The sequence below is a fragment of the Microcebus murinus genome, chromosome 23 (assembly GCF_040939455.1).
Source record: "Microcebus murinus isolate Inina chromosome 23, M.murinus_Inina_mat1.0, whole genome shotgun sequence".
Lineage (NCBI taxonomy): Eukaryota > Metazoa > Chordata > Mammalia > Primates > Cheirogaleidae > Microcebus > Microcebus murinus.
The window spans coordinates 6158829-6186542 of NC_134126.1; the positions used below are offsets into that span (position 1 = coordinate 6158829).

At 35.1% G+C, this 27714-nt stretch overlaps 1 protein-coding gene across 1 annotated transcript; it reads right to left on the bottom strand.

Moving 5' to 3' along the window:
* RGS18 (regulator of G protein signaling 18) lies at positions 1-26641 on the bottom strand. Its single transcript, XM_012772391.3, has 5 exons — positions 26258-26641; positions 25731-25832; positions 24607-24668; positions 4882-5048; positions 1-2439 (listed from the first exon to the last, which is right to left on the bottom strand). The coding sequence occupies exons 1-5, from the start codon at positions 26338-26340 to the stop codon at positions 2182-2184; spliced, it is 672 nt and encodes a 223-aa protein (XP_012627845.1). The 5' UTR covers positions 26341-26641; the 3' UTR covers positions 1-2181.
* Positions 26642-27714: the final 1073 nt, after the last annotated feature.

A 27714-nucleotide genomic window follows, 5' to 3' on the forward strand; every position in this document is an offset into this window, starting at 1 on the left:
TTTCCTATAAAATTATTCCCTATTCTTAGACCAACATCCCATATTAATTTTTAGTCTGAAGTTTCTTTCCCTTCATTAATTATACTTATTTGCCTCTTTTTCTTGCATGGGCACCAATGGGTGCTTTGAAGAATATGGGGTGATTTACTTAGAATCAGTGAATGTGGGGACTGCAAGGGCAGCAGAAATTAGACATTGCAAGTTGAATCTCTATGTTTAAAAATAACACAGAGGGGATGGGTCCCTAAGAGCTGTGTATTTCTGAGGATCAGACATCCAGTTGAGAGCCTAGGCATTGAGGCTCTTAAATCGAGTCTCAGTTAATGAATTTTGTCATTCTTGCAACTAATATACAGTGCTGCCTGTACAATTTTACTTTTTTCACTTTTCCAGTTACTTTTGTTATCTGCATTTTTCCACATTATTTTTCTCCACAAAGCACAAGCTGTTTGAAGTTAGGCATTAACTTCATCATGAAGTCCTGGTATAAATTTGAATTGTCTCACTGAATGTTTCATAATTAAATCAAGAGATTAGATGCTTTTGAAAAGTATTACAAATGGAAAGCTACATAATACATATTTGTGATGCCAGAACAATGCTATCAAAATAAGCACATGATTTTTCTGATGAAATCAGAAGACTTGTATCAAATCTTAACTCTGTGTATGATATAATCAAATTTTACAAAAAGAGACTTTCACAGAAAAAGAAAATAGAAATCAAAGAAGAATTTAAAATCACTTTCTTAGTTGATCTTGAAATGCATGATATTTTGTTTTCACATTCAAAGAAGTATAAAGAACTTATTTAGCATTAAGATCAGTGATACAATACCTCAATTAATACTTTCTATCCCAATATCATACTAAAATAAGAAAATGTATTTATTTCTTATTTGATAACAGGAAGGATAATCAATAGTCATTGAGAGCTTTTACTGGTTAAATAAACTTAGCTGTATGAATGAGAAAATTTAAAGTATTTATTACTATGGAAGATCTAAAGTTATTATATTTTAAATTTCAACTAAAATTATAACAGTTCCCAAAGCCAAATTTATGGCATCTTTAAATACAGATATTTACAGACCACATAACCCACATTTAAAATTAACTATTTCCCCTAAATAGAGACATATGTACTTTTTAGTATAATCTTATTTGAATAAAGTAGTATTAAATGAGATTGTAACAAGAATATAATCAATGGGAGAACACTTTCTGAATAGGAACCAGTGTGGCAGATGCCCAAATCTCCAGGGCCTTAAGTACCCTGCTTCTTCACCTCGTCTCATTTCTAATTTCTGCTTCAGCTCTGAAAATCCAAACATGAGACCTAATTACTCCTGAGTAAAGCCTCCTCTGATGATCATTCAAATTACTGATTGCCTAATATTTTAGTAGCAGGATATCTTAGCCAGAGAAGATAATCCACTCAGTCCCAACCTGGAACTATGTATAATTTGGTCATGTTTCTGTGGCCAGTGGCCAGAAGCGCCCCATGTAACTGGGTAAAACCCATGCAGGAATGAGTCCAAATGTGGATCTCATTTTCACTCATCAACCTAGGTTATGTTGAACCTGAGAGCTCTGTAGACATGAATGTGTCTTCAAAAAAGCTTCTGCTGCTGACTTGTAACTAGAAATGACATATCACTATTCTTGAGCCAGGGTTAGTAACCCAAGAACACATGTTCATTCTCTCCCACTGTAAGAACTAGATCATTTCTATACTATTACTGAGAGAAAGAGAATATGCATCATTATGGAAAATGCTATCTGGACATATGGACATCTGAATATTAATGCTGTTTACATCTAGAAAAAAATCCAAACTAGATATTTGATCAAACCATTGACACTCTTGCAAAAGTTTAACCTTTATTTGATTCCACAGTCTTATAAAACATTTCTATTACTTCCCTACTGCCTTTTAATTAAGAAAAAAGTTTTTCTGATTATGAATGGAATGATGTCAAATGAAAGGTTTGTACAGAATATATTGGCAGATACAGTGTGTATTTTGTTAGCAAAAAGTTCTGATTTACATTTTTAAAATCCTTTCAGATGATGTAATTTATTTTTTAAAAAAAGATGTAACCATTCCTTAACATATACATGTTATATGTTAGAAGCAGATGTATAAGATTGTCATCAAAATGAGCAAAATCAATTTTCTTTACAACCAAATGGCAACATCTGATTTTACATCTTGGAATTCATTGCAAGTAAATGAGCGTGATCGTCTCCTAAGATTTGTGGGTCGCTGAGGTCTTCCTTCTATCAAATCTAAATAGATGTCAGATTTCAGGAAACGTGTATAACTGTCTTGTTCCATGAGCTGATATACTCTGCTTTGTGCAGCATCAAAACTGTGGAGGGTGGGTTGGGTGATACTCTTAGTAATGATTTCTTTGGTGTGAAAATCAAGGTTAACCTGGATAAACAGAAAAGACGTAATTATTGTCAGTACAGTACTGACACAATGTTGGAGGGCATGGTGTACTAGATGTTTGGGTCCTCTTGGGAGCCTAGGGATCCAATGATCTATTCTGGACTACCATTTTATCTGCCTCTTTATTCTCTTCCTATGCTCCTGGTCCTTCTTACTCTCTGCTAATTTAGAATAATGGAATATTACAATGTTAAGTGTCATAGGTTAACTCACTCATTTTCAAAATGGGAACTAACTTCACAAAGGTTAAATTATTTGAGTTATGAGAAACGAGGAGCTTGGGGGGCATATTTGGGATTTCAATATGGGGCTTCTATTTATCCCAGTGCTCATTTCATTATGTTATGATGCTTTCCTATAAGCAAACATGTGCTAAAGTATGAATGTCTTCTACAGATAAAATTCTTTAATGCCTTGTATTTTAGCACTGCTGAAATATGAGATTCTGACTGGGGTAGGTTTTCACATGGGGGCCCTTTCTTACCCCTTATGGATAAGACATACAACTAGCTGTCTTTTGTTTTTAATCTATGTATAAGGTTGGGCTTGGGGAAGACAGAATGATACATTGAGGCAAAAAAACAAGACTGAAACATTGAAACAAGAAAAATAACCATCATTTTTTGTGGAAAGATATCCACATAGACACTTCTACCCTATGGACAGTACTAATTTATAGTCAAATAAAACTCTTAACAGTGACAGACTAGCAATTCTACAACCTCAGTGAAGAAGCACTATTTTTGGACCATGTAATAGGAACATAGAAGTTCTATTTAATTAACATATGAGGACAGTCAAGTAGTTGCTAGTCTTATAACCATTTCAGCAATTGCATCACACAATTACCTCATATTGATTTTGGAGTCAAAGAAAACCACTATGTATTTTTTGTTTTTACTTGAACCATTGCCTGGTAGGTTTACCTCATCTCTCCATTATGAGATTTTCTTTTAACCTGTATTAAAGTAAAGGAATAACCCTTTTGGGCAAATAAAACTGTGTATACGTAGATGAGCTAAAATAAAAATGGTACATGATGAAAACTTCTTGATATCTTTTGCTTTTCATGATGTATAGAAATCTTTAGTTTCTACATGAGGTTGCTTGTGCTAAGGTGATTAATACGGATAAGTGAATGAATTTAAACTTTGCAATTAATTGTATTCACTCTTAGTCTGGAATGAAAATAACTGCAAGGAGTGACTTTAATTAAACCTTTCATTTCATGATAACATCTGACAATGTTTTGTGTTTATATACATGTAAAAAATCTATATAAATAATCATTTTTGCATCAGCAAAATCCTAAACTTTCTGGTTGAATGTATGGGGGTATTTATTTGATGAAGGTAGATTCTCTCAAAAACTTAGACCTCAATAGACATTTCTCAAAAGAAGAAATGCAAATGGCAAAATGCCATATTGACAAAATCATCAATGTCATTAACTATCAGGAAAATGCAAATCGATACCACAATGAGATATCACCTCACCCCAGTCAGAATGGCTATTATCAAGAAGACAAAAAATAACAAATCCTGGCAAGGATATAGAAAAAGGGGAAATGTTATACGCTGTTGGTGGGATTGTAAATTAGTACAGCCATTATGGAAAACAGTATGAAGTTTCCTTAAAAAAAATAAAAATAGGGCTACCATATGATCCAACAATTCTACTGCTGGGTATACATCAGTATGTCAAAGAGATATCTACGCTCCCATTTTTATAGCAGCACTATTCAAAATAGCCAAGAGATGGAGTGAACCTCAATGTCCACCAAAGGATTAATGAATTTAAAAATGTGGTATAATTACATAATGTAACACTATTCAGCTATTAAAAACACCAATCCTATCATCTGTAGCAACATGGATAAACCTGGAGGACATTAAGTGAAATAAGCCAGGAATAGAGCTACAAATACTGTGTGGCCTCCCTCGTATACGAAATCCAAAAGGGTTGATCTCAAAGAAGCAGAGAGTAGAATAGTGGTTAGCAGAAGCTGGGGAGGCTGGGAGGAGGCAGAGGGATGGGGGAAGGTCAGTCAATAGGTACAAAGTAATAAGTAGGAAGAATAAGTTTTGGTGCTACCTAACATGGTTGAGTGAATATAGCTAATACTAATGTATTGTATATTTTAAGATAGCTAGAAAAGTAGATATTGAATGTTATCACGGGCAAAGCAGTAATAAATTTTTGAGGTGATGCATATGCTGACTGCCCTGATTTGATCATTTTACAACGTAGCCCATAGCAGCAGACAAAATCTCATAAGCAGGTACAATTATTGCATGTCAATTATAAACACAATTTATAAAATAAGTTTGGAAAAATAACATTCTCATATTTAAAAATAAAATTATTATTATCTTAAAACTTTTTTCAAGCAATTACACATTTTTACAATCATCTTTACTTTACCTCTTGCGGGGCATCATTCTGTATAAATTTCTCATATATTGCTTTTGCTTTAAGGATAATTTGTTGAGGTTCCTTGCTTTTTTTGAAATCTTCACAGGCTTTCCAAAATTCAATGTTTTCCTCACTGAATTCAGTTTTAAGAAATCTGGTAAAAGCCTCCAGTCCATCTACCACAAAAATAAATAATAACTGTAAAATATTAATGCTGAGAAAATATACGATTTGATATTAAAATGTCACTGCAAATAGTAACAGAAAAACTACGGTCTTCCATCTAACGCAGCACACAGCACGTATCTTGCACAATAGGCATGATGGACTTCATGTGGTTTTCACAGCTATGAAAGGTAAGTATTCTTCCTGTTGGAATAAGGCCAGTGTCACACTTAGACCTAAGAGTAAGAGGACCCCTACTGCGGAGCTCACTTTATGTCTCTTTTATCCATCCCTTCCAGAGTGTGAGGGGTTATTCTACACAGCCGAGAAGCCACTCCCTCAGAACCCATCCCCCTGCTTCCAGACTCTGCTTCTGCTGCTCAGGGTCCTGGGATTCTCTGCCCCAAAGCTGTGTGTGTTTCCCGAGTTCACATAGAACTCTCTCCCAAGTCCATTCACCAAAAGTGCACTGACTCACTGCTCCCCATACCCCTCGGCACGAGTGTGGACAGGGCTTTAATTTTCAGCCTGGGGTGTTTACTCAAATGAGCAAGGAGGCTTCTCAGTGTAGAACCAAACCACAGGGGGAAAGAGAAAGAAGGAAGGCCGCATGTACAGTATGGAACATACTGAGGATTTTAAATTTGTGTGTAATCTTCCAAGTGGTTTACAAAGTATATTTGTCAAAGTAGAAGGATTAAATATATATATATATTTAAACAGTTGTTAGCTTGATCTATAACTCCTGAATATTTTGACATATAGTATGTAGCCTTTTTTTTCATTTATGTCTCGAGTGCCATTAAATGTTAGGGGCAAGCATCACATCTTGTGGCAATCTACCTAGGCTCGAATTCTTGTTCATCTAGTTATTATGTGGCCCTGAGTAAATTACTTTTCCTTTCTGTGCCTTAAAATTAAAATAATAATGATACCTACCTGATAGGGCTGTTGAGAGCATTAAATGTGTTAAAATATGCAAAGTGTTTAGAACAGTGCCTGGCAAATAGTAAGGACTCCATAAGGATTTCAGTGGTGGTGGTTGTCATGGTAATGAAGGTAATCTTAATGATTTTCAGCTATTGAAGGCTCAGCCAGATTAAGTTTACATAGCTAAAAAAGTGGCAGACTTTGGATCAAAACTAAGACAATCTGACTTCAATACTAAGGCTCTATCAACTACTTTTGACATTATACTCTTTTTTTTGGCTTATAAGCATTTTAAAAATTAAACTCTTTTACTTTGATAAAATTATAGAGTCACATGTACTTATAGGAAATAACAGAGATCCCCATGTATCCTTTTATTCCAGTTTCCACCAATCTAACAACTTGGAAAACTATAGTGAAATATCACAACTAGGAAAAGACATTAGTTGATAAATCAAGATATAGAATATCACAACTATAACTCATGTTGCCCTTTTATAACCATATCTTAACCCTAAGAACCACTAATCTGTCCTTCATTGCTATAATTTTTCTCAATTCAAGAATATTATATAAATGAAATCACATAGTATATATTATTTGGAATAACTTTTCACATAGCATAATTCTCTGGAAATTCATCCAGGTTGATGAATTTATCAATAGTTTGTGTCTTCTCATTGCTGTATTGTATTAATAGGCCATGATAATGATATGGATATATCTTGTTTATCCACTTGTTTAACCAGGCACCCATTGAAGGACATACGTGCTATTTCTAGCTTTCTATTATTTTTTGGTCATTATAAATAAAGCTGCTATGAACATTATGTATAGGACTTTTTAATGTAAATGCAAGTCTTCATTTCTGTGGGTTAAGTCTCAAGAAGTGAAATCACTTGGTTGCGTGGTGGTCGTGCTGCTAAAGCATTGAGGGAAGGGAAATATGTTTCTAATGGATTTTTCAAATAAACTTTCTCAGAGGAAATCACTCTTTAGTTCGATTTAAATAATTTTTAGTAATCTTTCTTTAGATTCTGTCTCACTCTCTAGTTATGGACTATTTCTCTTTCTCCTGTCACAGGTAAGTTATTACAAAGGAAATCTTATGAGTCCCATCTGGACTTGTAGCGGGGCAGCATCTGCTAATACTGCCCCTTCTTTTTCAAATACTCTTCTTCATAGGATTTCGGGGTACCTTAGCTCCTAGTCTATTTCTCTGTCCAGTTGTCTGTGTTGGTTTAACTTCCTCTGTTACCCACTGAATATCATGTTCACTAGAATTCTATTCTTTGCATTCTCTTTTCGGTCCTCTTATATTTTCCCCTTCTTGTCCCTATTCTACTATCTTTATTCCAACATTTTTCCCGAACTCCTTTTTCCTTACTCCCAACTGTATTTCATACATATTGTTGGCACCTCGAGGCAAATTGAGACATTACAAACGATTTTAGAAAACAATAAAGTTTTCTGAGTTAAATATTGATATCATTAAAAGATTTTAATTTCACTACAAGTAACCATTAAAAGAAAAATCTTCTCTTAACTTCAAATATTCCTTTAGTTACTGACTCAGATCTTTTCTTCTTACAAATATAAAGTCTTTAAGTTTCCTACACTTGATCTCTTAATCCCCTCTACCTCATTTACTTTCCTAAATATGGTTTCATTCAACATTTTACTTAAATTATTTTTCCAAATTGACTTAATGTTATATTCAGTGAAATTTTTTTCCAGTCCATGTGTTACTGTATCTGTTTACAACAGTAGGCATGGTAGAGATTTGCCTGTAATTCTCTTTGATGGCACCTAAACTCCCGAGTTTTCTTTTAAACCTTCTGACTATTGCATTTCCAATTTCTTCTCAGCTTATCCTTTTTCATCCTTCCCTTAAATTCCATGTTCTGGAAAATCACTGCAACACCCAAATACAATCAATATGCTGATGATTCTCAGAACTCATCTCCAGCCTCTTTCCTGAGCTACTAGCTCACATCAACCAACACATGAGAATCATCTCCATTGAATTTCCCACCCAAATAGTCATGTCACAGCTGCGTTTATCATCTTCACCCAGGATCCTCCCTGCATATGTTTCCTATTCAACGCCACCACGAACTCAGGGACTTACACCAGAACTCATCTTCAGGGATGACCGATTCCCTCTCACCTCACACACAGTTGATACTCAAATGTTCTCAGTTTTACCTCTTTCATATATTCTACATCTGTCTTTTTATTTTTTCATAATCTGTAATTACTTTTATTCAGACCAGAATTATGTCATGTAGATTATTATAAGAACCTCCTAACCAGTGACTCTGACTCTAGGTTTCTCTTGATTTTTCTGCCTCCAACCTCCTAGTTTATTATACACCCTCTAGTCAGTAATGTATCTTTCTATCGCACAAATTTCATTATGATTATTCACTGGTTAAATTTTGCAATAATGCCTTTCATCTCTTCTCACTATCTTTTTTAGACCCTAGGCTCTAGTCACAGAGAAATACACATAGTTCCATGCATATGCCATGATCCTGCATCTCTTACTTAGCTTTAGCTCCTGTTTGATACACTTTTCCCTTCCTATGCTACTCTCGTCAAAGTAATTTCATTACTCTAATCCTTACCGTCCATGCCCATTGAGGTTTACAGTAGAGGTCATCTTGTCTGCAAAGACTTTGCCAATCCCTCAAGAATAAAATAGGTGTCCTTCAGATGCGGCTTCCTAGTGTACACTGAGTAACATTTAAAATATCACATTGAGTGCCTGTTAACTTTTGTTTCCCATGCTGTGCTGTGAGGCTCAGAAGATCAAGACCATTATCCAATTTGCCTCCAAATCCCCAGTACCCAGCAAGAAGAAATCATTCAAAATTATTTCTTAAAAGAAATAATCAATACATAATTGAATTGATATAAAAGTATATAATTTCACTTAAAAACATGAAATAGTTTCAGAAAATGCTTTGTATTTCAAGGGAAACATCAGACCTGTATTTACAAAAGAAACTGACAATCAGAGCCAGCAAACATTAAAAAGCAAAAAGGAACACAAAAACTCAAAAAATCTTGTCCTATTGTAAATATGGACAAGCATATGTAATAAAAATTATACCAGTTCATTTAGTAAGTTGATCCTTATCTTAGCCAGATGCCATTAAACATTTAATTAATATTCTAATTTCATCCTTTGCAATCAAAATTTTTATTATGATTTGGCCTCTTTGGGCATGTGAAAAGTTAGAGAAATGGCTGCCAGTGACAGTTTTATTTCTGAATCTATTAATATATTATTAGGTTGGAGCTTAGCCTCATGAGTTTTGCCAATGTGAGCCTTCTACTGAGATTTGGGTCTTTCTTGGCATCCCAATGAGATGACAACATAAATTCTGAGAACTTGTAAGACTGGAGTTTGTGGTAGATGTCACTTTATACGACTTCAGACACGCTGACAGCGCTCCCGGAGGTACGCGGCTCTTTCAGACATTGCAGTGAGTTATGCAAGCATATTCTTAACTCGATAGTGCATGCCTAACTTTGGTCACTTATCTTATTACATTTGCTTGTTTGTTTCCTGAACTTTTCACTGAACTAGTCATTAATTCATTGAAAAAATTTTTATTGCACCCTGTGTCCCAGCACTGTTTTAGGTATGGGGGACTGGCAATTTAAAAAGTAACAGTATTTGATTTGATGTTTAATCTCTAGTGCCCTACTTTAAATAAAAGAAAATATTACTATTAAATTATAAAGAAGAGGAGGGTTGTGACAGAGTAACAGGAATCAGACTTGTCCTCCAACAATAAATAACTGTAAACCTGGACAAAATATTGAGGCAGTAGTTTTCAAGCAGAGTACACCTGGCTGCAGGGACTGGGAACAGGTAAGAAGAGAAACACGTGACGTAAGTACTAGGTTTACCCTGGCTTTCTGCCCAGGGCCACGTTTAAGACTGGAATGGATGAAGATGGAGCCTAAGCAAAGTACAAAGTCTTGCTGAATTGAAGAGACAGAGATGAGAGTTTGAGAATCGTGATGTGTTTGGAATTTGTGAGTCAGGGTAGTGATAGAAAGGGAAACACGTGAAGGGGTGCAGGGCAGGTCAGGCATCCTTGGACCAAGCCAGTTTACCAACCCTCCTCCCCTGTCTGCTTGTAGTTATCAAGAGCAACTGCAGAATGTGCTGGAAATGAAACATCCTGAGACAAGGGGAGGCTCTGTTCCCATCCCTCTAGAAGCAGCAATTCCTGCCTGGGGCACAAAACCCAGGACAGGAGATTTCTGGGGTCTCTTAGCTGAAGTGCCACTGGAACATCACCGACAAGATTCCATCCACTCTGAGCAGCCTCCCTACGCCTTGTAGGACCAGCTCAATGTGAAAGTAGACTCCTGCCATCTCTTGCTGCCTATGCATGAGTAATAAAGCTGTTTTGCTTAACCAGTTGTGTGTGTTCTGTCTCATTGGACTTGTGCAAGTGGTGGAAATCGCAGCCCAAGATGACATGGGCAAAATTGGTAACCAGTGCACAGTGAATCAGCTTCACAAGGGATCCCAGAAGTCTGCATGCCGTTTTCCTTCAGATCCTTTACTGAGGGCTAGGCTGCACATGGGTAGGGAAAATTCTGTAAAGTCCACAACAGTACAGCTGCTGTGGGACTGAGTTGTAAATGAAAGATGAGAGTTTTTGTAGGTCCAGATAACTTCAGACTTCTGGCTCAGCCACAGAAGAGATACCCAAGAAGGCCTTGTTTTTGGTATAAATACTATGCCTTAGGGTAAGGGTGTTGTCCTAGTACAATAAAAACTCTGAAAGATTAGAGCAGGCTTAAAGGATCCAATCGGCCAGAAAGAACCACCAATGATTTAACTGAAATCTCAGTAGAAGGCTCACATTGGTAAAACTCATGAGGCTAAGCTCCAACCTAATAATATATTAATAGATTCAGAAATAAAACTGCCAGAAAAATAATTCAACACTCTTTAAAGAAAGACAACATAATCTAGACTCCTATATCTTCTTCCATGCCCATATAGAATAAAAGATTATTAGGCGGGCAAATAAATTTCTTCTGTAACTTATCATCAATATTGTTTGTTGATAACAAAATATTAATAAAAACAGATCACAAATTACCCAAAATGTTAGAAATAGCAAACAAAAATATTAAAGGAGCTGTTATAAATATCTTGAAACACAAGAGGTTAAAAAAGACAAAACTCAACAGAGAAATTGAAATTATGAAAAAAACACATTGAAACATTAAAAATATTTTAAATGTAAAATATTTAAAATAAAAGATTCATTGGAGGAGCATGACAACAGATTAAAGACTGCAGAAGAAGAGATGAGTATACTGGCAGACAGTTGGATAGAAATTATTTAATCTAAAGAAGGCAGGGAAGGAACAACAACAACAACAAAATGATGGAACAAATAGAAAATAAACAGTAAGATGTTAAATGCAATAACCTATATCAATGCTGATTCAACATTTAAATGGATTAAACACACCAATTAAAAATCAGATATGTTATCAGATTGGATTAAAAATTAACATCAGACTATATATTGGTCATAAAAGACACATCAAACACAAAGTATCAGAAAAAGAATGACAATGATACACAATGAAAAGGCTAAAAATAAGAAATCTGATTAAAAAACCCTTAGGTGACTTGACAAAGTGACTTCAAAATAAGGAGTATTTTCACTTCATAATTCTAAAATGGTCAGTCATTACTAGTACATAACAATCTTAAATATATATAAAATTAAGTCAGAGTTTTGAAATACATGAAGCAAAATTAACAAACTGAAAGAAGTAGAAAAAATCATAATTAGAGTTGTAAATTTAAATTCTTATCACTCATTGATAGAAATATAGACAGAATATCAATAATATATAAGGTGTAAACAATACTGTTACCACAATTGATCTAGTTTACAATTACAAAACACTATACCCAACACATCTTTCAAGTGCACAAGGAATATTATTCAAGATAGACTATATGGTAGGACAGAAAATGAGTCAAAATAAATTTCAAATGCTTAATAATCTTACAGATATGTCCTTTTCCTACAAGGGGTTTAAATTAAAAATCAACACTTGCAATATAGCTAGAAAAGCTTGAAATATTTGGAAATAAAACAAGATATATATATAAATAATACATATGTCAAATATAAAATCACAAGGGAAATTAGAAAATACTTATAGTTGAATCATAGTAAAAGTACAGCACATCAAAATTTGTAAGCAGCAGCTTAAACAGTAGAGGGAAATTTATTGCATGAAATGGTGTATTAGTATAAGAAAAAGGTTATCAAAATTAAGATCTAAGTTTCCACTTTAAGAAGCTTGAAAAACAAAAACAAATTGAATCTACAGAAAGAAGGAGGAAAAATAAAAACAAGAGCAAAAGTCTACATAATAGAAAATAAACTATAGAGAAGATTAACAAAGCCGAAGTATACAACCCCTAGCAAGACTGTTTCATATTAGGAAGCAAACCAGGGATATTACCAGGGATCTGACACGTATTATAAAAGGTGAATATTATGAATGACTTTATGCTAGTAAATATAATTTATATAAAATGGACAAATTGATTTAAAAATCATAAAACCTATCCAAACTGACACTGAAGAAGTAGAAAATATGATAGCCCTAAATCAATTAATAAATACATTTTTATAATCAAATATCTCCCCCTCCAAAAAAATCTTTGGGGACATATTTGGTGAATTCCATCAAACATTTAAGAGAAAAAAGTACTCTTATTCTGTAATTCTTATGTGATTTTTTCTAGAAAACAGAGAAAAGATTAATACTTTCCAACTCATTTTGTAAGAATAGAACAGCTCTAATACCAAAACTTGACAAATATTATATGCCCTCATCAACAAAAAAGAAAAAAAAAGAAGAAATAAAGAAAAGAGAAAGACGATCATACACCAATATCTCACATAATCATAGATGCAAGGAATCTGAACAACACATTAAAATATTAAATCCAGCAATTTATAAAGAGGAAGCAAACACTCCGGCATATAGATGGAAAAATTATGAAATAAAGAAGTAATAACTTCTTTGTCTGCTCAACTCATTTTCATTTATATTTCCATTTCTTATATTCACTGCTCTCTATAACTATTGCTCATGGTCAATAACTATTTCTAACATAAAAAGTTCCATATAGAATGAAGCTGGATGAATGAATCTCTATTGGCAGAATTATGGCAATAACTAAGAGGTTTTGCATTAACGCATGTTTAGAGGTGTTGAAGGCTAATTGTTGTTGATATACATGACCTCATTTAATTTTCATAGCAAATAGCTGGAGTATGTCCTATATTAATTTTCATAGAGGAGGAAACTGAGTTTCAGATTAGTTTGATTGCCCCAGATTTCACTTTTCAAAAAAAAAAAAAGATATGTCTCTCAGGAAGGCAATGTTTCTTGTGGTAGGCAGAAAAATACCCCTCCACAAATGTCCATTCCCTAATCTGCAGAATCTGTGAATATACTACCGCACATAGAGAAAGGAACTTCACTGTTGTGACTATTGTTAAAGACTTTGAGATGGGAGATTATGAAGGTAAATCCAATCCAATCATATGAGTCCTTAAAAACAGAAAGCTGGGTGTGGTTGTGTGCTCCTCTAGTCCCCGCTACTTGGGTGACTGAGGCAGGAAGTTCACTGTAGCCCAGGAGTTCAAGGCCGGCTGACCCCATCTTTTAAAAAAATGTACATGAGCAAGGCCAACGAGTGGGTTAGAGAGAGGCGACATAAGGGCTTGAGTCTCTGTTGTTGGCTTTGAAGATGGAAGAAGATAGTCGTGAGCCAAGGAATGTGGTGGATTCTAGAAGGTGGCTGTCTTTGTCCATTCTGTGCTGCTATCAAGGAATACCTGAAGCTTGGTAATTTATACAGCAAAGAGGTTCTATTTGGCGCACACTTCTTCGGGTTGCACAAAAAGCATCGCACAGGCATCTGCTCGGCTTTTGGTGAGGGCTTTTGTGCTGCATCAAAGCATGGTGGAAAAGGTGAAAGGGAAGTTGCATGTGTAAAAAGGGACCAAACACGGGGGTGTCCTGCTTTGCAACAGCCCACTCCCTGGGAACTAATGCATTCCTCTGAGAACCAACCCAGTCTAGCGAGAGTGAGAACTCACTGCCAAGAGGGTCACCGAGCCATTAGTGAGGGATGCACCCCTGGGACCTGAACACCTCCCACCTGGCCGCACCCCGCACCGCCACGCTGGGGCTCGGTTATCAAGGTGAGACCTGGTGGCGACAAACCAACCATTTCCAGACAACGGCAGTGGGAATGGCCCTCAGTCTGTAGCCAGCAAGGAAAAAAGACCTTGCTATAAAACTGTGAAGAATTTAATTCTGCCAACGACCCAAATGAGCAGAAAAGGGATTCTTTCTCTTAGACCCTCCCCAAAAGGACAAGGACCTGCTAAAGGTGTGATTTGTTCTAATGAGACACATACTAGATTTCTGACTTACAGAACTGTAAGATAATAAAATCGTATCGTTTTAATCGTTAAAGTGTTGATAAGTTGTTACAGCAGCAGCAGGAAACCAAAATAGTCCCCAAATTATGCTTTATATATCACCATTTATTTCTCCTCTGTGTGGAACTTGTTCTCATTATCATAAACAGCTTTTTTATGTTGTTAGCAATCTCTTTAATATAGACTTCTAGGAACTTAATGTTTAAGAAATCATTAGTCACGAAAAGACATGACAACCTACCGACATCCCTAAGCATTATAATGTTGAATGACGCCGACGACTGCCACAATGAACAGGTGACATCTGCCTCTACTACACCACAGCTTCTTCCACTGGAGTTGTCACTGGGCCCTGAGACACGTTCTGCCAGTCCTTTTCCTCAGTGTATTGAGCCTGACCACCAGGGGTCAGTAGTGAGACGCTGGTGAAGAAACCAGGACGCTGATGGAAGGTTAGGCTCACCAAGAATTTCAGAAGGCATTGCAAGACTGACAAGCAACTTTGAGAACTTGTCTACAGTCAGCAGATGCTAGAAAGATAATTCCTAGTCAAACACAACTGTATTATGAAGGCCTTAGTGCTAAGTGGTTTCCGAATGAGTCAGCAAATTCTGACCACTGAGAAGAAACAAGAGTGATCCATGTGAGTGAGATGTAATTGTTCTTATTTCTCTGACTCAGTGTATTATTTTCAAGGTTTATTTCTCACACTGACCAGTGTGCTTTTCTCAGAATGTAAAAAGGAAATATAAATGGACAATGGTTCTTTGAAGGATTTTGATACATAGTAGATTTTCCCCAAATTACCTAAAAATATATAGGTTTTCAGAGTAAAGTTAATGTTCAATTTACCAAAATAACTGCTGAAGTGAATGACAGGGAGTTAGTGTGCTGGTTGTACCATGGCTTCTTAGCGTATAAGCACCCACTGGGGTTATTGGTCTTCAGTGTGTTCCTGTTTGATTTTCCTTCCCAGAATTCCATTTACCATCTGCATCTCAGTACTTGGACTTGTAAAAAAGCAGATTGCGTCAATACTATTGTACAAGACTGCATTCCTTTAATTTTTGAAAACTAAATCACAATAGCCTCTCAGAGTTCAGGTGAAACTGAAACCTTAGGCTGATAACTTTATGAAATCTGCTGAGTAAGTATCATTTGGCTGCTAATTGATGGCAGCTTGAACATTTCTTCCTTTTCCATTTATGTAACTTAAAAAATGGTTTTATTGCCTAGTCCCTGATTTTACTAGTCTTTTTTTTTATTTCTCTATCTTCTTCTATAATGATCCTGGAAGGAAATAAGGAGACTAAGACTAAACGTGCCTTTAAACCCCTAAATTGTAACTGAAGTAGAATTTTGAAATGTGGGGCAATGTTTAGGTTTTTAAAAGTCGAATAAAAACAAAAACAATCATCTATACACCACGTGGCTTCAGTAAAAGTTTAAGTAGTTAGTCCCAGCCTCTGGCCAGATCTATTAAAAAAATTTCTTCTTGAGAACTTTCCTCTTGATGAATATTTAGTGTAATAGAAACCAACTGCTTAGCACCTATATTTCCTTCCTCTTCCAAATTTCTAAAAGGCTTGTCTTTTTTCCCCAAAATTAATATCCATACTGGATTAAATTCTAAAAAAATTGTGTTCTCTCAATTCATCTCTAATAACTATGCTTACAACTGATAGGCTTTTTTATTTTCTAATAGAATTTGAGAATTTCTTGTTTCGTATTGCAGGGTCAGTATCTTGGTATGCTTTGTTGGTAGTTTCTATAAAGTAGATTTTTGAAGAGAATTTCTTGAGTAGGTATTTAACCACTTCAGGACCGAGCTCACCGCCGCAATGCCTCACCCACAGCGCACTCACCGTCAGCACGGGGGTCTGCGCTGCCCAGTGACGGCCAGCGTTTTGCTCTTGTGTGATGAGGAAAGCTTGAAAGCACTGAAAGCTTATTTTACTTTATAGGCAGCTTTACTTGTTATGTAAATCAGATTAGGTAACATATATATATATGTTTTCATTACGTTATTTTTAAATGTTCACAATTTAATTTTGATAAATGAAAAATTAGAAAAGTCACATCACAGCTGTGGCATTCATCTGTGGCTGTCGACTATAGTTGACGCTCGTACCAAAGTGGTTAGCAAACAATGGAAGCAAGACAACAAAATGATTGTGAGAACATTTTTAGGTAACTTTAATAAAAAAAGCAGTCATGTGGACATATGCCCTATGATGATATTTAAAAAGCGTGTCACTGAGTGTTATCGTTCCATCTGTTAGTGGTACGGGTCCTGCCTTTCCCCCTTTCATATTAAGAGGAATTTTAGCTTGTCCTTACTTGATCCTGTTACTATTTTAATGCAGAAAGTAAAGTTGGCAAAATAAAATACCTGCTATATTACAATGAGAGAACAGTCTGTTTCAGCTCAGATCTAATTTAGAAAGAAGTAATTATCTGTTTTATTTGGTTTATAAATAAAATTGCACTGACCCCAGCTAAGGGATGGACTTTTCAAATTTCAATTTACTGCATTCTAGCTATATGTCACGCATAAGTATGAATTTATTAGTTTTAAAATACCAGATTATTCATAAAATGACTTACTAAATAATTGTCATGATTTTAGAAGGATCAGCCATTACTTTTATTATTAATAGATATCAATTATAATAAAATATTTTGTACTGACAGCTAAAAGGAATTGTCCATATGATAGACAACTAAAATTGTTACTTATTAGAAATAACTTTTACATATCTTTTAATTATTTCTGAAACAGTGTGAACATGAGGGCTGTGTTATATACTTGAAAGACTATTATTTACAATAGTTAGAAGTGTTGTTTGTTAAGGTTCTAACACATTGATATATGCCTTCTATTGGCACAATTCCATTTAATTTTCACAACAGCTCTATGGAGTAAGTCTTGTTATACTCATGTTTATACATGAAGTTTATGTTCGGAGAGTTAAATTGCCCTAAATCTTTCAGCTGGTAAAAGATTTGAACCCTGGTTCATCTTGTTTAAAATTATAGTACTTTTACAACTAACCTGCCATAAAGGGAACAAAGTCCCTACTGTTGCAAAATATGGAAATTAATGGGCAAGATAGACATGTATGAACCAAGGACTGAGGAAGGACAATTGCAAGAGTGACTTATTTCTATTTGAAGCAGAAGAGGAAAATCACCCTGCATGAAATTCAAATAGGAGTCTTCCAAAAAATAATATAAACATTATTTCAAATATAGTCCTTTACGAATTCACAAAGCACGAGCGTCACCTCTGAGCCAGCTGCTATGCTCTGGAATGTTATGCAAAAGCCCTTTGTTACCATGGTTAGTCCTGAGCTTGAGGCGGCATTGGAAATGGAGTCAGCGCACTAACTCAAAAGTGCTGGGAGAGCTCATGATGCATTAACCAAAGCGAGTGGGTTTTGTTGCCATAATGTAAATATCATAGTGAAAAATAAATACTAATTCAAGAAATGAATGAATGATAATGGAAAAAAGAGTTCATTTATTTAAAATTTTAAGTAAATTACTTTTTAAAAAAGTAACATGCTATGTTGTGCAAGATTATCCCGACATATTCGTTACTTCCTGTTTCTCTTACTCTCTTTGGGCGGCTGCGTTAAGTCAGGTTGCAGTGGAACCATTTCTCACGCAGAGGCAGTAACTTACTAAACAGTCCTTTAGAAGGCGCAGTGCTGAATGCAGCTGCCAAAAGTGCTTGATAGAACCTGGGATTAGAATTCACACTGGAAGAAGCTGGCTCAATGTGTCACACAAATATGAAATGCTTGTAATTGCATGTTTCTAAATTGAAAGTCTGGCATCTGTTAGAGTATTTTTCTGATGCCAAGAAACCAAATGAAACAAAGTCAAGAAACTCTGAAGTTACCCAAGTACTGTATAATATCCTAAGTACTGGGTTGCATTGTTTATTCTTTAATATTTGGCTTCGGAATTCTGGCCTGCCATAGAATATTGTGGTTTCTTTTACAATAATGACTTATTTATGAGATCCATTATAATTTGGACTGAATTTTATTTGTTTTTATTCTTTAGCTAGATTTAGAAATTGAGTGTATGGGTCAGCTTGAGTCAGAAATTTAACATTGTGGAACACTGGGAAATCCCTTATCTTGCAGAGAATTGGTAACTGAAAATTGGGAAGGGTAACTTGAAAAGCCACAAGGTGAAAAGTATAAGGAGAAGTACTCATTTCCTTCCCCATGTGTGAAGTATGCACTTCCTGCAGCCCTCTGAAGGTCAGTAATAAGTATTTTCCACAGTATCATCAGGTCATATTTTTAAATCAAGAGAATGCAATGACTTACATTTTCTATTATATCTTACATGTCATGAATTGTTCTCAGAAAATACTAGTAGAACCATAATTCAGGGTATTAAAAAAAAGTCCAAGTAAATACTTGTTAATAAAATGTGGAAATTACTGTAATAATTTGCAATGACTGGGAAAAAAGTGCACAGGAAAAACAATTATACAGTAATGGGAAGATGTTCTTATTGATAAGGACTCCCTTCATAAGAAATAACATTCTCATTGAAATCTTCAATTATCAACTGTCTGAGATGATTGGAAAATATCTATAAACCAGTCACTCTTCCATATGCTAGTTGTCCACCTATAAAACCCTGCAAAATTTCTGATAAGGTTTACCACCAACTAAGCATGTTCAAACTGGAACCTGTCATCTTCCTACCAGTTCTCCTAAGTCTTATTTATCCACCTCTCTTTCTTGTCTATAAGAGGTGTCGTTATCCTATTGTTATGGAAATAAAATCTAGGGATCATTGGCTCATTCTTTTTCTTTGTCTTTATTCCTTCATCTTCTCATTCCACAGAATACATACGCATTCAATCAATAAGTCACCAAGTTCATCCATTTTCCTTCCAAAATGGTCTTTACCTTGAGGTCAGCTTTTATATATTTACAACAAACTTGTAGATAGTTCATATTACATGCAGATAATTTTACCTTTCTATCCATCACAGGTAGCTTTCTAACACACGAATTCTTCCAAAATATTCCCCTTAACTTGATTTTCCAAGATGTTTGTTCCTTACTTTGCCTCAGTGAAAGTAAACTGCTTGTTTTTCCAGATTATGTCAAAATTTCTTATTTCTCTAACCCTTGTCATGCCCTTTCTCTGCTCCAGAATTACCTTTACTTTGCTTATTGAATTCTTGCATATTTCTATTTAAACTCTTTTAAGGATTTTCTAAAACCTATATAATATATCGCAACTTCTATAGCATTTTAACCACTTCGGTACAGTGCTCACGGCTGCGACGACACCTGGCCCGCAGCCGCACTCACCGTCCACACGGGGGTCTGCGCTGTGCATTGGCGATGAGTCCGTTTTGCTCTTGTGTGATGAGGAAAGCTTGAAAGCACTGAAAGCTTGTTCTACTTCACAGGCAGCTTTACTTGTCATGTCAATCAGAATAGGTAACATAGACATATATGTTTTCATTGCGTTATTTTTAAATGTTCACAATTTAATTTTGATAAATGAAAAATTAGAAAAGTCATATCACGTCTGTTGGCTAAAGTCATTGTGCACGTTCATCTGTGGCTGTCGTCTACAGTCTACCCTCATACCAAAGTGGTTAAAAACTATTTAGCCAATTATTTTCAAAGTTATGTATTATTCAGCAGTAATATTTTACTTTCAAAGATGACTTACACAGAAACATATACATATATATGTATACAAAGAAACTTATATGTTTGCATACTATATATATTATATTAGCATCAATTGATTATATAAGTTCAAATTGATAAAATTTACTTTTATAAAGTCAATGAGAAGACTGATGAAGACTCACTTAAAAATTGATGATTATGACAGACAGATATAGTCTGATATTGGTTTTTGATTTATTAGTATTTTTGTTCTTATTAAATAGCATTCAGAAATTACTGATTTACATATGTGTGTAGTTTTAAATGATAGGCTTTTGTTAATCATTTTGCAAATTCAGAAAAATTTGCCAGTAAATAAGAATAGCAGAAAAAATTAGCCTTATAGCTGCATAGAAACAAATGAAGAATATAAGTTAAATTATTGATGGACGTCATTATTTTAAAATTTGCATGAGTTTGAGTTAATTTTTAAAAAATATTTTATTTCAGAATAGATTTATATTTACATAAAGGATTCAAATGTAATATAGAGTTCTCATGTGTTCCAACTCAGTTTCACCCTGTTATTAACATCTTATATTGGTATGGTACATTTGTTTTAATTAATGAAGCACTATTGATACATCATTATTAACTGAAGTCCATACTGCATTCAGATTTACTTGGATTTTTACTTTTTTTGCAAAGGAGTTACACTACATGAATAAAATGTGAATAAAATAGAAGTGTCAAAACACCTCCCTGGATCCTTCGGTTTCTGAGAGATACAGCAAAAACCAGTGATCTTTTAGTTTCGGTCTCATCAGTCTACTGCCTGTCAGCTAAGCCACCCTTCCTTTCTCAAATTATATTTCTCAGTAAAGAATTACTTTGTTTTTAATTCCATAAGTAAATTGCACTGTTTAATGCCCCATGCCTATATAGGCTCTCTGCTTGGATGGTCGTTTTTCTTTCCCTGTCTAACTAGTGAATTTTGATTAATCTTCTAAGACCTAGGGTAGGAGCCATCTATTCTGTAGTTCCACTGCTAACACTGATAATAATCATTCTACGGTGGTTTTAGTATCAGCTGTTTTTGTCAAACTGAATACTCAAATTTCCATTGTATTTTGTTTGATTTATCACTTCATTTCTCATTTGACTAAGTGTAATACTCTTTCCATTTCCTTTTTATAGACATGGCATACAGTATTTGAGAAAATTACACATTTAACAACAGGGAAATTTTATAAAATTTGACATAGCAAGGTCTTTCTTGGAGAGAGAGAAAGAGTGCGTGTGTGTGTGTGTGTGTGCATGTATGTGTGTGGGTGCACAAGCACATGCATGAAGAGGATATTTCTCTTAAAAAAAAATATATATATATATATATTTTCCTAGAGGCAAGTCAATAGAAATGAGCCGAATTTAACATTGCAACCAAGAGATTTTTTAGGTGATTACTTTAAGATTTATAATTTAATATTACAATAGGCCTTGCAATTAAAATATTAAATACTTGGATGTTTTTGAATTGGTAAACGAATACTAGTAAGATAACTTTCTGTGAATTCAATATAGTCTATTTAGCACTTTAGTCATGCAAGATGATAATAACTGGCCAAATGGGTCAGTGCTGATTTTCTTTTATTCATGTTATCTCCTTTTGATTTAAATTGCTGATAGTTTATAGCTCTTTAATATTTCTATCAGTAGAGAAAAAAGAGAGTAGCAGATTCAATTGGTCCACTTGGTCTTGACTACTGGTAAAAGAATGAATATAGAACGCCAGGTGAGGATTTCTTATAGAACTAATTACCCTGCTAAATCTTTCTTTACTTTGAATGGATAATGAGAGTATGATGAAATTATTATATACCAATTCATTAAGTTAAAGAAATAAATCCAGTTTATATATTACTATCAATTGAAATTTTAACCCTCCAACTGATGACTACCTAGTTGGGAGTAGACTAGAAAGAGAAAATAGTATTACATTTGTTGGTAATTATTATTTTTCATAATAGCAGTAATCATTGACATTTGTACACTGTCTAAGATTTATTGGTTTCTTATTCATCATCTCATTTAATACCGACAGAAATCTATTTCTATTGGAGCTAAAAACATTATCTCCATTTACAGTCTAAGAAGCTGAAAGAGTGATTAGGGAGCCTCACTAAGATTGTGCAGCCATTTATGTTGCAGGAGAAAACTAAAACTCAAATCTCTTGTGGATGAACTTTTTCCTAGCAACAGATTCAGTTATATTATCTGAGTATTTAATATTTTTAAGGGGACATGCAGGGTTTGGGAATCTGCAGATGAAAATACATCTGGTTCTTTCTATTATAATAGTCAAATTGTAAAAAAATGAATTCCACCCCTTTGTTTCCTTGCTTGACTGGTGAGGAGACTGAAGGGCAGTGATGTACCAAAATGTTGGATATAAGAGGAGATAAAAAAATTGGGGGAACGTGAATTATGGAGAAAATTTTTACACAGGTTGTTGTAATTAATCTATTAAGAATAGGTCTGGAGCTGAACCAAGATAATGGTAGCAAAATAGTATGAGACAACTTTGACATATACTTGGAAAGAATTTTAACAATAGTTAAGAAATTATTGGATACTGGAAATGAGGAAGACAGACATCTATTTTCATTGGAAGAGGAAAAGTCTTCAGGGATAATATGAGGAAATAGAATTCTTAGGTCAGCTAATTCAGGAGATTAAGAACAGGTCACCAAGACCTTGTAGAAAGCTGAACAATTAGGGAAGAGAGAGAAAACAGAAGATGAGGCCAGACAAGAAAATCTGCTATTATATCAATTGGAGTATTTGAGGCTAATTATGCGTACTCCATTCCTAGCTCTCTTGGCAACAGGAATCCCTTCTTCCAGTGTTCACCTTAGAATGTGAACCCCACTGGCGGTGCCATATAAACTTGCTGTCCCAGCCCCAGGCCGTGGACTGGTACTAGTCTGCCCCTGGCCTGTTGGGGATCGGGCTGCAGACTCTACGTGTGACCCCGCCCCCGAGAAACTGAAAAGCTGTCCTCGGTGACACTTAGGCAGGCGGTGGGGCGGGTGGGCGTGCGCGCAGCAGGGAGCCGACAGCAAGCTTCGTCTGCGTTCGCCGCGCCCAAGCGCCAGCGCGCCGCCTCAGCGCCTCAGACCCGCAGGACCAGATTCCCACAGGGCCGCACTAGGCGCTCGCATGCGCAGTTCGCAGCAGGGCCGCGGCTCCTGCGAGGAGAAGCTAAAGCCGGATGGGACAGGAGGTGGAGCCAGGCCGCGGTGCCGGCCATGCGGAGCGGCTGCCAACGCAGAGGAAGCTGCGGGCTCACCCCTGCTGGCCGGCTGTGCGCGGTGGGGACTGGCTCGCCCCCGCTCGGGGCTGCGGAGCCGGTGGGGACTGGCTCGCCCTCCGCTCGGGGCTGCGGAGGAGCCGGTGGGAAGAGGCTGCAGGCAGCGCCGCCCGGCCGTGGAGCGTGGAGCGGGCGCACAGTGGCGGCCGGGGCTGCGGCCGCGTCCTGAGAGGGCGCTCAGGCTCCCGCCGCCTCGTCTCGGATACAAGGCTCCGCCTCAGAGACGCGCCAATCCTCAACTCCTCTACAAAATTCTGCTTTAAAAATAGATGAGTGATAAGAAGTGCAAAGTGAAGACTTTATAAATTTTTTAAAATATTATTTTCGTGAGGGTTTCCTAAATGTCTAAGCAAAAAACTACTTTACATTTTTAATCCCTGAATAATGAAAATAATATGGTTAGTTTGCTAATCATGGATTTAATAAAACTGAGGGTCTCATTAAAGAAAACAGAGAAATTTAAAATTTGACACTGTTAACTAGATTATAAGGAAATAATTAATATTTCATCCACAATAAGTAATTCCTTTTTTTTTTTTTTTTAATGAGACAGAGTCTCACTCTGTTACCTGGGCTGGAGTGCCGTGGCGTCAGCCTCGCTCACAGCAACCTCAGACTCGTGGGCTCAAGTGATCCTCCTGCCTCAGCCTCCTGAGTAGCTGGGACTACAGGCATGTGCCACCATGCCCAGCCAATTTTCTCTATTATTTTAATTGGCCAATTAATTTTCTTTCTATGTTTAGTAGAGACGAAGTCTCGCTCTTGCTCAGGCTGGTTTCGAACTCCTGACCTCGAGCAATCTGCCTGCCTCGGCCTCCCATAGTGCTAGGATTACAGGCGTGAGCTACCCAACGCGCCAGGCCCACAATAAGTAATTCTTAAGAAAATGAGAATATTTAAAAATGTTTTCCATTAGTTGTAGTTGAGTATTCTATTGTTTAGTTACTTCTGTCAATCGAAAAAATCAAATTACTATATATTACCAATCAGACAAAATATTTTATGACAGTTTGTTTTGTATAATTGCATGATACTTTCTGTAAGGAATAGAGTATTTGGTGAAAATACCACTGACCTCTATGGGAAAGCAGTTTGTCAAATGATTCACCCCATTTCGCTGCTTCTTCAGGGGAGACTCTGTTCAAGAAACAAAACGTTTTATAATGGAGTACACAGAAAGCCTGTTTATGAATCTGCTTTAAAATATGTGATATTACTGCTTTTGTTAATTCTATTTCACAGGGTTTCTCCTTTGATTATAATATAATGAAAGTAGTATTTACATTAGATATTTCAAATCATTGTTTAATTTTGTTTTGGATTTTGCCTATTGAATGATATGTTAAAATAGCATTATTTTCTTATGAGCGTGTGAATTCTTTTATATTTTAGTAAAAATTAATCATTTCTTAGGTCAAAGAGCCCAAAATGTAAAGAAACCAGGTCAACTATCTCTTTTAATACAGCAAATATGAAGAACCTAAACTGACAGTATCTTTCAGAAAAAGCAAAAAACTTTTTACTGCAATTTCCTTGAAGCTCTCTAACCACAATATGCTGCAATTCTTTTTTTTAAACCGATACAGGAAGTTTGACTAATGAAGTTTCAAAGGGATACAAAATACAAGACATTTTTAATACAAGAAATATTTTAGAGATATTGATAATGTGGACAGTTGAATATATTTTCTTGAATCTTTTATTGGTCATATTCAAATTTGGAAGGATTTTTATTAAGCTCTTATAAAAGGCTATTCCATTTTCTTTTTGAATTAAAGAAATGCTAAAAAAATCATAAAACATCTTTTATTTGTGCTTCAGTTGCTGTTATACTTAGGGCATTTTTTCAAACTACTGAGAAAAGAGATGAATAGCTCTTCTCTATGACAACATTGCATTGTGAAAATTTTTAAATTAATGAGTATTTTATCAGGTTATGAGGAGTAAAATATATCATTTAAAATTGACAGGTATAAAATTTTAAAAGAGCACTTTTAAATGTTCATATGATTATTTAATTCTAACTATTAAAGTGGTTTAATTTTATGAGATATTTCTAGCTTCTTGAAATGAGATCTTTAACTTTCCTTATATTGCTGTGTAATTTCCAATAAAATAGAAATTCCTAATTTCCTTTTTCTTAAATCTTTAATGATAAAATCAGCAAAATCTACTCCAAAATAATGAAAAGTTATTCACCTTGTTTCTTTGGCCAAATGCCCAGATCTACTGGAGTGGGTCTCTTCATGAAACTCTGGTTTCTGCACGAGAAGACTTAGCCTATTTCTTTTTTCCTTGGCTCTGTAATAAAACAGCATTAGCTTCAGGACAATTGATATGACAGTTACACTCTCTCCTGCTGACTACCAAACACATTTAGAATTGGTAACCCCTCTCCCCTTACACACACACACATGAATCCTATTTAAATAATGTATGTGTGGAAGAATTAGGATAGCATATATGAAATATGTTTCCCTTTTTCCTCAGTGAAACTCATATATTTGAGATTATATTTTAATAAAGATTGTACTAGCTCTTTGTGGCTAAAATTGTTACATTTTCTTTTAATGAAAACACTTTAGATTTTATTTATCCACTTCTAATAAATAAAAAGGCATTTTTTCAATAGATTTTCAGCCAGATATTTAAAAAGTAAGTGCTATCAAAGAGTCAAACTCAATCAAGGTTTTAAAAGTTTTAGACTGACAATTTTATAATTTTACCTGATTTTGTCTTCTTTGCTTGCCTCTTCTTTTCCTGAACCATGTATTAACTTGAAAAAAGTTTTTTCTTTTGATTCACACATATTTAGTTGAGAAAAAAAAAACTAACGATGTTTCCATCTTCTCTTGCTAAAATTAAGAGATATCTAATTTATTACATCCTTTCTAGTGTACTTGTTAATACTATTCCATAGTTATGCATGGTAGAATAAAAAGTTATTTAAACTCTTTGAGCAGTGCTTACAAAAACACAAGTCAAAAACCTGTGTTTCTGCCTCTGCAAAAATGTAGAACTGAAGAACTGAAGCACAATTCGGTCCTGAGTTGTTTAGGGAAATGATACCACAAATTTGCAAAATGACTCATGTTCTCCAAGATAAAGACGAGTATTACCACAGTTCAACTTCTCTTTCAAGTTTGTGCAACCAGAAGGTGCTTTAATAGACCCAAAGGACACTGTCATTTCCCACAGGAACTTTTAAAAAAGTTTCCTTAATGTGTGTAGTGCATATTAAAGTGTGTTGTGGCAAAGTATTACATCAAAAGATAGGAGACATTTTCCTCGTTCTTAAGAAAAGTATTTTTTTCTTATTTTCATTACATTGATTTAGGAAAATCATATTTAATTGACATAATACTTTGTAACATTAATTACATTTGTTTAACATATTGTACAAAAATAAGACTATAGATCAGAGTTTTATGGTTGAAAAGGATAGTAGAAAGCATTTTTGGTTGAAAAGGATAGTAGAAAGCATTTATTTCAATAATTTTAATAATTTTTAAGCACATGGCCATGGAATAATTATAGACATTTTTGAAATTTTTATCAGTTTGTGATAAAATGAAAAACTATGATATGGAAAGATTTTTTTCTTAAATCTGCATTTTCTTTTTTGTTAACATACAGGACTGTACTATTTTGAATGTGCCCTCCTGATTCTTTCATTCTTAAAATGTTCTTTTAATGAGATGTTTTAACTGGAGATGGTAGTTTGAATGTTTATGTACTTATTCAAAAAGAAATGTTGACAACTTCAAATTGGTTTAGCCCACACTCCTTTCACTATTTTATGAAATCTAAAAGTCTAAGAAATACTCATCTAGTCTATAACTCACATTTTATAGAAAATAAACCAAAGATCACAGATATTAAGTGATTTATTCTTGCAAAGTCCCAGAGAGAGGTTAGTGAAAGACCTGGAATTATCAGAGCCTTTGATCACCAGTAGTGTGTGCTTTAGTCTTTGCAAGAGCTTTGGTCTTCAGCAGTGAATGTTTTAATTAATCTAAAATGGTATATATGCAAAGCCAGGTTATACAAATCCACAGGAAAATTTACTTTACTTTCAGTTTTTTTGAACAGTTCATTTACCAAGACAATGGTTATTCAGAGATACCAGCTGGGAGCTCAAAATATTTACTGATGTGAAATTAAAGAATGTCTAGTATATATT

Excerpts from the sequence above, each read along its gene's own strand:
- RGS18 (XM_012772391.3), bottom strand. The coding sequence starts at position 26,340 with ATGTGTGAATCAAAAGAAAAAACTTTTTTCAAGTTAATACATGGTTCA. Across the intron at positions 24,669-25,730 it reads CATTTGGCCAAAGAAACAAG|AGTCTCCCCTGAAGAAGCAG; the intron begins GTGAATAACTTT and ends TTTCTTGAACAG. Across the intron at positions 5,049-24,606 it reads CAAACTGCTTTCCCATAGAG|ATGGACTGGAGGCTTTTACC; the intron begins GTCAGTGGTATT and ends TTTTTGTGGTAG.